This window comes from Fusarium proliferatum (genome assembly GCF_900067095.1).
Source record: "Fusarium proliferatum ET1 genome assembly, contig: FPRO_scaffold011, whole genome shotgun sequence".
Lineage (NCBI taxonomy): Eukaryota > Fungi > Ascomycota > Sordariomycetes > Hypocreales > Nectriaceae > Fusarium > Fusarium proliferatum.
The window spans coordinates 1,478,882-1,492,533 of record NW_022194800.1 but is presented as its reverse complement, the minus strand read 5'-3'; the positions used below and the strand labels follow the sequence as shown (position 1 = coordinate 1,492,533).

Genomic DNA, 13,652 nt, shown 5'->3' with positions numbered 1-13,652 from the left:
ACAGAATGATCCCTCCAACATCTAGGTAACCTTTCCTCCCTTATTCATCGAGTTCCAAAAGCCTCAGTCCAAAGGCATAGCCCAAACATGCAGCATAATTGATTTGTCTCTTGCTATTCCACTTCTGCCTCTGCTCAAAATAATCATATGGCACTTGACGTAACTCAACCTCTAGCACCGCATGTGTACAACTTCCCTGGGTGCTAAGATTACTGATGTTAAGAATACCTTGTGAGCCGTAGGTAAGCGGTCCACCGCCGACCAAGGTGGCATTCCCGGCCCCATCTGTGAGTTCAACTTGGACGAGTCGAGTCGTTGTTTCTGAATTTGCCGTTGCCTGTTGGTGGATTGGCGGTAAAAGAATAGCTTCATGCAACAGCAAAGTGTTGTGTCCCTGAACCTGACCTTGAAGGTGAACGCGTGCAGATCGGGAATGTGGTGTACTGATTTCCGCTGTCCATTCAGCCGGTACAGGTTGACGGTTACCATCTGAATTGTTAAGACGACGGAGGTAATGCACCAGAACAATGTCGGTGAGACCCTTCTCCGACACGGAGGATTGAGAATTGTTCAACCATCCTGTACTGATCTCTTTCCCGATTGTTCTGCCGAGGCGCATGATAAGCTTCTCGATCAAATCGCTTACTCGTTGACTATCTTCAGTGTCATTCCCAAGTGACAGAACTGATTCAAGAGTCGCATCCATACTTGCATGAATGAGATGTTGTGAGACATCCGTCCCAGCTAATACTCGCAGTAGGCCCTGTAAAGACCCTTTATGCATGTGGACAGTCCTCATAACCTTTTCCATGTCTGCTTGACTCTCGAGAAGTGCGTGCATGGCATTATCCATGAAGATCATTTCCATGGGAAACCATTGAATGATAGGCGCCTCAGAAAGTACATTCAGTTGCTTTCCATTTGAAGCCTCTACGATGTAAATAGGAAGAACTTCAGATGAGCTGGACTCCCCCGTCGATGAAATTGGCTCGAAAACGATATCATAAAGAAATTCCGGATTTTGGTCTTTTGAGCCATCATGAGTGATTATATTGCGAGGATTAATGGCCGATGATTCCAATGATTGCCAGGTCGGGTTTAAAGCTGCTGCCAAGTGGTGATTGGCGAATTCTAGCTTTGGTAGCAGGTCACGGCCTCTTTGATCAATGGAATCCATAATCAAGGGATGAGTTGCGGTAAATTGGATACCAGGGAGAGACTTCAACTCGTAAAGCTGTCTGCCAGCCCGCTCAGACTTACTTACAAATGCGACAGTGCGGGTATTTCTGGCACCCGCAGTCCCCAAAAGACCAGATACAACGCAGTCTCCGGGCTTGACTTCGCTAATTGCCAGGATCTCTCCCGAAGCCATTAGAACTTGACTTGGTGCAGATAAACACGAGGGCGAGGGCGAATCTTTCCAGTAGTCGTAATGCTGTATGATATCTTCGGCAAGATATTCGAATGAGGGGACAGGTTCAGCTGGTGGATTCGCAAACCATATCTCATATACGTCATCCAAATTTGTGGCGCCTAGATCCCCAAAATCAAGGTTGCCCTTATTGAGCCATCCTTCATAGTCACGCCAGTGGTTGGTATAAATCATACCAAACGTGCTAGCATTGACAATGGGGGCTGCCGTGGTCAACTCCGTATATATGTCGTTGATTTGATCATCTGTTGCTCCACAGGCAGCCAGCTTGGCAAAGTGGTGAAACATCTCAAGATTGGCGTCTATCCATGTACCATCACTGGCCTCCGCCTGTTTCAAGGACTTATATGCATTAGAGCACAGAACCGCCTTGTACATATCCACGTAGGTTGTGTTATCAGTTGGCCAGATGTTGAAATACTCCCGATACCACATGATCAAGATATCAGTCTTGTTGTTCCAGATATAGGTGTTCAGCGTGGCAATGTTGGCGACACATTGATCCAAATTGATGTTGTCATCCCATCTTGTACACGCGTTGTAAATGGACTTGATGAGAAGCGCTATTCCGCCATTCTTCAAAGAACTGTCATCGAGTTGGACCGCACTGTAGGAAGAAGGCGTTTCTCCAATGTTACTGAAGATAACACTGTTCAAATTTGACCCTTGCCATGAAGGATCAGTAAGCTGGGCCTTCATCCATTGGATGAGCAAGACAATAGCTGGGTGGGAGTTGTAAGCGCTAGCGCCCTGCTGGGTTGTACTGAAAAGATTATAGATGAGTTGCAGAGGCGTGAGTTGCTGCGATGTCGTCTCCTCAGGGGGAGGTAGTCCATCGACCATAACGATGCTCCCTGATAGAGGTGGGGGAGCAGCGATTAAGTTCTGGGCCAAGAGCTCTTGTTGGATATCCTGGAATCCTTGAAAAGGTTCAAACGACATGTTGAATAGTAGGTAAGAGACAGGGGAAAAGAAATGTATTGAAATTAAGTAAGAGAACTGGCTCTATATCACAGCAGATATTATTATAGCTTTTTAACAATAAGCTGGAAGTTATCAGTAAATTAAAAGAAAATCTTCCAATTCCTTTTTTTAAAATGTTGTAAAATTTAATCTCTAAAATTAACAACAAACCTCCCTTTTACTATAGATAGCACATTATACCTTGTAAGAATGAGATTGGAATGAAACTCCTTGCCTTAGGGCATTGTATGTAATGGTGTGAAGGAAGGAAGAAAGCTGTGTGTAAAAGCGGGGTGAAATGGCGGTCTAAATCAGGCTTGCTCCAGGCCAGCAACGAGGAATGCGAATACTTTTTGCCCCCCACTGTATAATCGAGGCGCTGAGAAACATTCGCTTTGCCGCTTTTGGGTACTGATAAAGGCTTGCAGGAATCCAGGCCTTGTTGACTCGGTCTTGTGACTGTTTGCGGCCTCATAGAGTATAGTTGATCAATAATCTTAGATGCATGTTTCACATTACAGGTAGAGCTATCAATCAATACTTACTCTCATGCATGCAAGAAACAGATTAACCGGCGTTACTTGGAAACGCCGCTACAGCCACTTCTAAACCCATCAAATCAGCAGCCCTCAGTAAGCGACCTGGAATGACGAGGAGCAAATAAGATCAGCTCGCTTGTAGCCATTGGAATGATTGACAGCGGTCTATAAGGACCTGTTGGTTTGTGGCTGGCTGCGTTGCTCCTCAAGGTTCCTCATAGATCCTCATCACCGCCTACATATGCAAGGCTCAACTGAAGCTGTGATGAGACAGCATGAAACTATGTGACATTGTTGAGCAGCCTTTTGTCGAATCAGGCCATAATCATCCACCGCCCATCGCTGTGGAATGTGACAAAAAAAGGAGACGCATGTTGATGACGTTCTGGACCGCGAATTGAGATCTGAGGCCTCATCATTCTGCCGTTAATAACGTCGCCCAGGACATCTCCAGCGTGCATCTTTCCACCGTCCCAACAAACTACTGAAAGCAAGAATTGAAATCATGACTTCCACTATTGAGATGCCTCGCTTGCCAGGAGACGTTCCATCCTTGACGTCTTCCACGCTCAATCACGTTGCGAAGGTAGCTGTGAACAAGGGCCGCGCAACAAGGAATGCTCTGTATAGGCATGCGCAGTTTCTCAACTCTCTTCCTGAAGGTACAAGTTGAAACAATCATGAGTTATTCAGGCTCCCGCTCATGGCATTATAGGTGCAAAGGCCTATCACAAAGACAACAGAGAGGCACAAGGCCTTCCACGAGCCTATTCCATTCAGTTCGCTGATCCTACAGTCGACCAGGACCATCCAGAGCTGAAGAAGCTTAATGGTCAAACCCTCATCATTGGTGAACATGGCTCCAATAATACAGGTATGCTCTTGAATGGACACAGAATCTCCCCAAGCCATACCGCATTTTCGCCTGCCACCAGCAGCTACTCTTTCAAGGCCACAATCCCAGCTACCGAAGGCCAGCAGAATTCTGATGTCGCTGGGTTCGTGAGTCTTATAGGACAAGAGCCGAGTGGTGTCCTTTCTGTGGGTAACAGGACATTCAACATCAGGCTTGACCCACGCAAGGTATGGTTCAACGTGAATATCTCTGCCAACGCTGGAGCATACTTCAGTACCGGAGATAGCACTTTGAAATGGGACATAACCAGTTCCGCATGGAAAGGAGCAACCTGGGAAACAGCTGGTTTGACCTTTGGGTACGACACCAAGAATATTGGCGATGACATACAGGCTCGATGGGCGACCGAGAACACCTTCATCGATAATGGTAGGTTCTGACTCCATCAATGAGCTGTATCCTATACTGAAGCACACTAGCTAGTACTCCGCCAACGAAATTTGATCTTGCGGCTTCAGCGGCTACTTATGGATCCATTTACACTTGTACCATGTCAACTGGTAGTGGCCCTGATGCCACAATGGTAACCGATGTCATCATTCCTCCTCCTGCTGCACCTGCAAGCAGAGCTAACATGCCCATCAAATCCGTGTTCCCAACTCTGTGGGAAATAACCTTCTCACCTTTTGGAGATAGCTTCAATGGGGCTTACAAAGACGCCAATGGGGACGTTTATGCCGTGTCCGGCACAGTCAAATTGGATGATACCGAATCCCTCGTTAATATCCTGTCTACTGTGCCGGAAGGAGTTCCTGTCAAGAACATCAACCCTGTCACTGCCGCGGAACCAGGACCAAGCGCCAGCACCTCTCAACCCGCACCATTGCCTGGAGCGAACGAACCGGCTTCAAACAACATCAATGGCAAGTTGATCGGAGAAGGCTCCATGGAACCATCGTTTTCCATGATGACCACTACTGTTTCAAGCCAACCTCCCTTGACTTACCTGGAACTTTTGAACATGAACCCCATGGTCCCAGACTCTACCAGCGCCTCGAACTATCGGGATTCCGTCGCCGAGCTGGCAATGCAAGACTTCCATGAACTAATCATCTATTTCATGGATTCGGACCTTCGCACAACATTCATTCAGGCTACAGCGCCTGTTCTAACGCCGGATGTCTTGGCTGTCGCGACTGACGATGCAGCATCTGGAAATGGTGAAAACAAGACCTTCTATCAAAGTCTGCAGGTCCCTTATATTGTGTCCATGCTGGCGGCGGGTACGTCTGAGATTTAGAACTGTTGCGCTTTTCATTCTACTGACTATGTTTCTAGGCACAGTTTCCCAAGGCAAATATTGCAATGGCTTACGAGCTAACAATCAGCTGAAAGATATTCCCACACATTCCGATGTCTACAAACGACACTCAGCCAAACTTTATCGAATACATTATCTCCAACATTTCCCTGCCATGAACCAGTTTCTGCAAGATCAAAACAATACCGACTACACGAGCCAGATCGACGTGATCGGGAATCAGATGAAAAGCGACATTGCTGCCAAGAGTGCCAATGTGAACGACCCCAGCAACCCCGATTACTCTAAGCAGCTAGCGGCAGCTCAAAACGATGTCAGCAACTTGATTACATGGGCAAAGGACCAATCACTATACTGGGCACTCCAGTTGCTCTACTACGTTGAGAACTCCGCTTTGACAAACTGGTACACGCAGTACACCACTGGCACGAACACTAGCAGTTTGAGCATGATGCAGAAACAGCTCAATACATTGTTTGGAATGCTGGAGAACAACCGTGTCAACCCATCTGGGCCCAACTTCATGGAAGCATATAACGACGACATGCGTCTTTTCCAGATGACTTCAATCATTCCAACGCTTGTTGACATTCGCGGAAACTCGGTTGAGATCACTACCTTGATCGACGAGTGTCTGGCCGACTACATCGAGAACTTCAAAGTTTCGACCAACCCAGATCATGTTGCAGCACTCGCAGCGGCTGAGCAGCTGTATGGAGACAAACAGCTGCAGCAAAAGTTCTGGGATTCTCTTGCAAGCGCCTCTCGTGTCGGCGTCGCTGCTAGCTCATGGAGAAACACTATGTATTTGTGGGAGAAGACAATTGTGCAAGCCAACTGGTTCAAGAGATTGGCTGCTGGTGGGAGGCTCTTAGCTGTCTTTGAAGCAGCAACTGGTGCGGTTCTACTCCTATTGCCTCTGATCCCAGGTATGTGGGATAAGATGGATAGCTCACAGAAGTTGGCTTGGAAGCTGTAAGTACTCATTCGCCAAAGGATATCCGCATATGCAAGAACTAACCCCATAAAGAGCATTGGCAGGCCTCTGCGGTACGATTGTAATCGGCATTATGCAAGGTCTACTCCGATTCTACTACCTTTATGGTGATATTTCTGGTTTCTGGCCAAGCTTGAAGTGCTGCCTTGGGTTTGAATCGGTGGTTGATGCAATCCCAAATGCCGCAGAGAAGGTGAGTCCAGAGTCCTGATACCTATCGATGACCACTGTAGCTGAGTATGATTGCCTACAGATACAAGGGGGCTTTACCAAGTTCTTTACTCGAACCTGGAAGCAGACCCTCCGGTTACAAGAGAATACTGACAACGGACTTGTCGCTGAAGGTGAGGGATTTACTAAAGTTGAGCGCGTGATTGGTCGGAACGTGGGTGAAGTCATTGGAACTGTCGCTGGGTATGTATTGTTTCCTGCACGTGTTCATACACTATAAGCTAACTAGCTCAGCTTGGCACTCGCAGCTGCCTCTATTTACTCGTCGATCATCGACCTTGAGCGTCAGGGCGTCCCAGCGCTCAGAGCTATGGACATTCTGATGATCATATCGTCCGCCATACAGATCCTTGCTGTAGCTGCAGGCATGGTCGCTGCATTTACTACAGGAACCACCTGTAAGCTTAGCCTTGTGCCAATTCTCATAAGAGTTGCTGACCCTTTCTAGTGGCCGCTGTGACCTTGTGCGCGACATGGGGGGGTCCTGTGGCTATCGTGTTTGCCATTGCTGGCTTGATTGTGTACCTCATCTGGGAGTCCAAACAGACCACTGTCGATCCTCTCACTGCGTTCCTAGACGATGACGCTGGCCCAGCCAATCTTCGGATGCCGGGTGAAAAGCAAGCACCGGAGTACTTTGGAATTGTACCTGCCACCTCCAGCGATGCAGCCCTCGTTGGACTTGCAATTTCTGGCCCACTAACATCAGCCCCAGAAACTCAGCAGCAATATCTCAAACTCGACACCGATGCCATGGCTCCTGCTCTAGTTGGCCAACCCGACTACAGTCTGGACACAATTTGGAGCTTGGAAACAGACCCTTACGGCAATAGCAAGATCTACACTGCGGCATATTCCAACACCACTGATCCTGCTGGACAGGCCATTACCACTCAAACTCTATGGTACTTAGGTACTTCAGATGACAGTACGCAGGTTGTCTTCCGCCAGCTGCCTTCTGAGGATCAGTCGGCAGATCAGCATAAACAGGTACTACCGCATGTCCAGTGGACGATTGATGTGCTCACCACGCCAACCCAAGACGTGCCAGACGTCGTTAACGGTCAGGGCGTCGTAACAAAGCCCGGAAATGTACTCAGTGCCCAGGTCAGTATATCACAGGGTGGGGCGCAGTTAGGTCGCTGGATAGATCCCCAGACGATGCAAATGGATGCAGGGCTATCCCTGGTGACTGATGGCAATGCCGTCAACTCAGCGGGCAAACAGTTTTGCGAAAACTGGCTTTTTAAGATGGAGCCCATTGGACCGCCACCGTTCAAGTACTTGAGACCTCACTGGACGATTTACGATACTGATACGGTATGTCTATCATCAAGCACCTATTCAAGCCGTAGATGAACCGCCATACTGACCAGCGATTCAGGATACCACTGATGTCCCGCATTTCTCCCAGGTCGGCACATCCAGCAGTGGCTTACAGTGGACTATCACCCCTGCTTTGCCAGCTGGCGTTCTTGAGCTCGTCACAAGTTCTGATGCTGATGAACTGAATGAAGGCACTATTCAACAAGTTTCCGGAAAGACAGCACCGGTAATGGCAGCTACCACTTACACTGTCTCATGCTCGCTTGTATATCAGGGCAAGATATGCTCAACACAAACGGCAGAGATTGTCATTGAGGTGGTTCACGATACTGCTGATGACTGAATAGTATAGTCTATAGTATGTAAGAGACTAGCAGTCAGATGGATAATATAGCTTCACTTTACCTAGTAACAGATTGATATCTTCTTATTTTGTTTTTATGTTAAAATAAATAAAATAACTATTTTCTATATTTACTAGGCTAATATGGTAAAAAATAATATTTATATTGCGGTTAAAATGTGGGGAGGGTAATAACAGCCCTTTCCACGAGAGAAAATTAAAATTAATACCCAAGAGCCATGTTTAATGCAATCCCGTCAACAACTCAAGTCCAAAGGCTGCTGTTCTACTGTCACACGACTACATATATACGAGAACACACATGCATTGGTCAAGAGGCATTGTGAGTTGTATAAAGTCAACAATATTCTCAATCGGCAGCCGCACAAGGCGTATTCCAACCCTTAATCTCATACCTTGTTTCTCTGAATGGGATCCACGAATACGCCTCGGGGCATCATGAACCGAAGGTGAGTCACACCATGAGTTTCTGATTCATTGACCAAGTTTACCCCGAATGATCGGAGGTATTTTGCTTGCAGAGCAGCCTATTTAGGTCTAGTCTCGCCATTCCTGCTGCGGGTGAGATCGTGGGACCTTGTTTGGGACTAGTTTCCTTGGCTGTTACAACCTCATCAAGTATAAAATGGTGATCTATTATCCTCGACTCCTGCTATCCCATCAACCAAACATCTCTCAAGTCTTTCATCAAAATCAATTGTTCTTAAGCCTTTTACAATGGAGTTCGCCATGCCCCTTGAAGAGCGTCTGTCGCTCCGCCAGGAACTCATAGACTCAGACGATAAGTTCATCCTTGATCTTCCCAAAGTTGAACTCCACGTCCATATTGAGGGCACTCTGACCCCCGAACTTCGCTGGAAACTCGCTAAGCGCAATAAGCAGACTCTGAAGCTCGAGCGCACTGGAACCGTGTACACCAATCTTGAGCAGCTCAGAGCTTCATACTACATCATGGAGGCTCGTCCAGGTCATCAGATTGACAACGCTGAGGAGAGCTTTACTTTTTTTGAGGCTTACTATGGGGGATTTGAAGTTCTTGTTACCGAAGATGACTTTTATGACCTTGCCATGAATTACTTTGAGCATGTTGCGGGTATGAATGTGCGGTACTGTGAGCCATTCTTTGATCCGCAGGGCCATACGCGCCGTGGAGTGACGTTCAAGACTGTGATGGAAGGCTTCCGTCGCGCACAAGAGGAGGCCGAGAAGAGACTAAACGTAAGTAAATACGGTGTTATATATCATAAATGCTAACAAACCATAGGTTAAGTCGAAGTGGATCATGTGCTTTCTGCGTGACATGTCACCAGAGTCAGCCATGGAGACCTATGAGGCTGTTCTTCCCCATCGTGATATGGTCGTCGGGATCGGTCTTGACTCAGATGAAAACGATCGCCCTCCTCTGATGTTCGAAGACGTATATAGAAAGGCCAGGAAGGATGGCTTCCGCATCACTGCCCACTGCGACGTTGGCAACAAGGACGCGCATAAACATATCCGTCAAGTCATCAATGACATTGGTGAAACTGGTGCAGACCGTTTAGACCACGGCATCAACGCTGCACAAGACCCCGAAATCATGCGTCGCATCAAAGAAAGAGGCATTGGAATGACACTCACGCCATGGGGATATCTTCGCCACGAGCCAGTTGACGAGATCTTTCCCAGAATTCGAACCTTGTTCGACGCCGGTATTCCGATTGCTATTGGAAGTGATGATCCAGCTTATATGGAAGATACCTGGATCTTGCATGACTGGCTTCTGGTTAAGAAGATGTGCGAGTTCAGCAACAGTGACATGGGGGCTTTGGCCAAGAGTGCTATCGATATGTGCTGGGCTGAGGATGTGTTGAAGGAGGAGATGAGAAGGGAGCTAGAGGAAGTTCTGGCGAAGCACTCGATATGAGTATCTGCTTTATAAAGGGAAGTTTGATGAGAATTGCCAGAAAATTGAACACTTCCAATGTCTGTTCTTTCATTGTGACTTGTTGCATTTCCGAGATGGCAGCGTAAAGACTGATAGCTCTGGAGAGAATTTCTCCGGCAAATTAGAATGTCACCAAACTGCAAAGGTTGCGAAATTAAATACCATCAAGTGAATATGTGTGGACTAGTAGTCGATTGCTGCATATAAGATTAAGCTTTAGGTTTCGAATGCAGGTGATGGATGGGGACTCGATATCATTTTAATGGTTTTGCTCGGTCAGGCGTCCTGGTCTCTTAGTTTTGGCCAAACAAACTAAAGCCAGTCTCATTTATGCTTTTGAGGAACTGGACTTTCTCTAGCGCAGCAAAGTATGTCAGCCAGTCATATTTCTTTAAATTATTTCTCCATTGCTACTTCGACATCTGTGTATTTAAAGTTGGGTTTCAATCGCACACGAAAAGTTAATTGGTATTTTTCAGTGTGTTGGCTTGATATATCTCGTTGAGATATCATAAGCTTTAACTCTCAATCAATCGCACACGAGACGAGCATTAAAAAGTATTCTCTGAACGTTATATAATTCTCTCTATAATTTAGCTTCATATCCCCTTGATCTGCTCTTCCAACTTATCACTCTCCTCACCTTCTACTCAGATTTCTTCACAATCTCATCGACATAATCCCTATTTCATATCAAAATGTGCTGTGGCAGAAAGGATCCCACGTCCAAGCTGTCCGCCATCCCTCCACGCTCACGCACGCCAAACATCAGCTCGTACACGGAGGATCAGAAGCTTCGACAAGACCGGATTATCTACAACATGGGCTGGGATAATATGAGCTTGTCCGAAAAGAAGCAGAGGGCCATGGCGGAAACCTTCCATGATGAGATCCATAAGGCCAACGATCACGGCGAGTGGTAAAACAAGACTAGGTATGGGATAGTTAATGTTGATCTGGAGTTTCTAGCACAGCCAGGCTGTCACTGGCCGATACTCAACCCTCGTTTTCGAGGTGGTTACTATCTTTGGAAAAATGGATGACTTCGTCTGGTGTGAGGATAGTCGCGATACGGTAAAGGCTTGCGAGGATTTTGTCTCGCGACATGACATATACGCTAGACTTTTTTATGTGGTCGATAAATGTTTCTTTTGAGAGGCTTTTGTCTCTTATGGTATGTTCAGATCGTTGGTGGCTCCCTAGAATATTGGTGGTTTGTGTTTCGAGGATCGAGATCTACTTACAGGCCTTTTACCTTGCTCTTGCCAGGACTGGTTTCACCACACATCTGACCGATTTTACAAAGGGTGTCGCAGAGCACTGTACAGCTTGGTGTGAACCCAGATTTTTAATCATCTATGACAAAGTCATGAATGCCGTGCGCGCGGGTATTTAGTAAGGTGACAAGATGATGCTTATTCATGCTCGAGTCTAACCAGAATAAGCAAATGGTCCCCCTGCTTATGGCTCGACGATTACCTGAGCATGGCTGACCAATATGATATGCAATGAAACACCATGAAATGCACTTGGTCAAGCTGCAGTATTGGTAATGACGGATGCTGATATATATAACACCTTTTTTCCCAAACGACTTCAGCCATCAATACCATCATTCCACATTCTAACATCACATCATTCAATCTCACACTAACTACTCACCATCATCATGTCTTCTCCCATCGTTCTCATCTTCGGCGCTGGTGCCAAGGTCGGCAAAAGTGTCGCCCAAGCCTTCAGCGCAAAAGGCTACAGACTCGCCCTAGCCTCCCGATCTCAAGACCCAGCTACTTCGACCGACAAAGAGCTCCATATCCCCACAGACCTGAGCGACACAGACTCGGTCGTCAAGGCCTTCACAAAGGTCAGAAGCGAGTTTGGTCATCCTCACGTCGTCATATACAACGGTTAGTGAATCGCATTCGTTACTAATACTTCATCTAATTGGTTAATAGCTTATCATGGCGCACCAAACGACCCCAACGACATTTTCCAAGTTCCTTTAGACAGCTTCAAGATAAGCGGTACAGTCAACATTTTTAGCGCTTACGCCGCAGCCCAAGAGGCTGTCAAAGGCTGGAAAGACTTCTCTAAAGATAGTAGCCCGACCTACATTTACACTGGAAACATTGAGAATGAGATGCGCATTGCGTCAATGATGTCGCTGGGTGTTGGAAAGACTGCGGCTGCTTGGTTCATTGAGGTCGCTGCTGCTTCATACAAGGATCAAGGCTTCAAGTGGGTTTATTGATGAGTCTGCTGTGAGAAAGAATGCTAATAGTCAATAGGTTCTACTATGCTGATGAGAGAAAGGAGGATGGAACGCCTATGTATAGTGGAGCAACTGCGGAAGGTCATGCTCAGTTCTATGTTGAGCTCGCTGAGGGTAAGGAGCAGCAGGTTTGGCAGCAGACTTTTGTCTCTGGGCAAGGATACAAGAAGTTCTGATTGGATACGCGTGTGAGGCGCGCGTCGCAAACATCTGCTGTAAGATCTATCAACTCAAAGTGATGATACACATTGCAAGATAGAAGCATGGGCCAGTGCCAGTAGTATATTATGTCTCTGTCAGTTCAGGCCCCTAGGCAACAGTGATGGCGACGAGTATTTTGCCCGTATGTGTTTTTTTTTAGTGTTCTTTACTTTTATGGCCTGGAGGCTGAAGCCTCTTTTGACCCCTCAACCTTATCACAGTCAGTTCAGGTCAATGTTTGTAATGCTCAACTGTTTATGAAATCACTGATAACAGTTCTCGTTCAACGAAGTGTATTTATAGTTAAGAGATATATACGTTGAAAGTACAGAACTGGTAGCTTTCCCAACCTCAACAAGAGGTGCTTCAAGCACCTTATTAACACCTTATCCAACATCCACCCATTCTCCACAGTATTACTGCCTCAGTGTAAATTCGAGGCCTCGATCGTAAAGCGCTTAGCAAGACTTGACGGAAGAGTACTTGCAAGCCTTGCTGGGACCAGAGCCAATCTTCTTGGGCTCCTTGCCGGGAACGGTACCCTCGTACTCAACGCAAATCTCCTTAACGGAAGAAGCGCAAGTTCCAGTGATGGTGGAGATGTCACCCTTGTTGGAGTTGATGCCAGTGAGAACCTTTCCGTTGAAGGCCTTGACGTTCTTGACGACAACGTTGCGGGTGCCCATCTTCTTGCAGTTACCGCAAGATCGGTAGAGCTTACCGAAGTCGACAACAGTGAAGCCATCGATGGTGACCGTTCCGAGACCGTTGTGCTGGATGACCTTGTCCTCAGCACCGGTAGCACCACCGCCCTTGATGAGAGCGTTACCATCGCCCTTGAGGGAGAGAGCATCCTCGCAGACCTTCTTCCACCAGACGTTCTCGATGGTGCAAGAACCCTCGCAGTGAACACCCTCGATCTGATCAGCGCCAATGATGACGTTCTTGAGAGTAGCACCGTTCTTGAGAATGAAGACAGCGTCGGCGTCGGTGCCCTCGACCTGGCCAGTGCACTTGACGCCACGGCCGTAGGTCTTCATGCCGCCGTCGAAGACGCCGGAGATGGTCTGGGCACTCTTGTAGGTGACGGAGCCCTTGGAGGCGGGGATGGGGAAAGAGGCGCGTCGCTCGAGGGCGCCCATGGTGTTGGGGGTGATGTTGCCCTGGGGAGAGGCCATGGTGGCGGAGGCGAAGAGGCCGGCGAAGACGATGGAGAACTTCAT

At 47.3% G+C, this 13,652-nt stretch overlaps 6 protein-coding genes across 6 annotated transcripts; 4 read left to right on the top strand and 2 right to left on the bottom strand.

Annotated features, from left to right (window-relative positions):
* Positions 1-40: 40 nt before the first annotated feature.
* FPRO_08696 (uncharacterized protein) lies at positions 41-2,374 on the bottom strand (the record flags this gene model as incomplete). Its single annotated transcript, XM_031222393.1, has 1 exon — positions 41-2,374. The coding sequence occupies one exon, from the start codon at positions 2,372-2,374 to the stop codon at positions 41-43; it is 2,334 nt and encodes a 777-aa protein (XP_031087856.1).
* Positions 2,375-3,439: 1,065 nt separating this feature from the next.
* Positions 3,440-8,008, top strand: FPRO_08695 (uncharacterized protein; the record flags this gene model as incomplete). Its single annotated transcript, XM_031222391.1, has 9 exons — positions 3,440-3,596; positions 3,650-4,219; positions 4,270-5,073; positions 5,129-6,086; positions 6,142-6,301; positions 6,362-6,522; positions 6,574-6,737; positions 6,788-7,659; positions 7,724-8,008. The coding sequence occupies 9 exons, from the start codon at positions 3,440-3,442 to the stop codon at positions 8,006-8,008; spliced, it is 4,131 nt and encodes a 1,376-aa protein (XP_031087855.1).
* A 738-nt stretch (positions 8,009-8,746) lies between these two features.
* FPRO_08694 (uncharacterized protein) lies at positions 8,747-9,935 on the top strand (the record flags this gene model as incomplete). The annotated part of the gene is made up of 2 exons (XM_031222390.1): positions 8,747-9,247; positions 9,294-9,935. The coding sequence occupies 2 exons, from the start codon at positions 8,747-8,749 to the stop codon at positions 9,933-9,935; spliced, it is 1,143 nt and encodes a 380-aa protein (XP_031087854.1).
* A 719-nt stretch (positions 9,936-10,654) lies between these two features.
* FPRO_08693 (uncharacterized protein) lies at positions 10,655-10,879 on the top strand (the record flags this gene model as incomplete). Its single annotated transcript, XM_031222389.1, has 1 exon — positions 10,655-10,879. One exon carries the CDS (start codon positions 10,655-10,657, stop codon positions 10,877-10,879), a length of 225 nt encoding a protein of 74 aa, XP_031087853.1.
* Positions 10,880-11,625: 746 nt separating this feature from the next.
* FPRO_08692 (uncharacterized protein) lies at positions 11,626-12,404 on the top strand (the record flags this gene model as incomplete). Its single annotated transcript, XM_031222388.1, has 3 exons — positions 11,626-11,863; positions 11,912-12,194; positions 12,245-12,404. 3 exons carry the CDS (start codon positions 11,626-11,628, stop codon positions 12,402-12,404), a joined length of 681 nt encoding a protein of 226 aa, XP_031087852.1.
* A 483-nt stretch (positions 12,405-12,887) lies between these two features.
* FPRO_08691 (putative pectate lyase) lies at positions 12,888-13,652 on the bottom strand (the record flags this gene model as incomplete). The annotated part of the gene is made up of 1 exon (XM_031222387.1): positions 12,888-13,652. The coding sequence occupies one exon, from the start codon at positions 13,650-13,652 to the stop codon at positions 12,888-12,890; it is 765 nt and encodes a 254-aa protein (XP_031087851.1).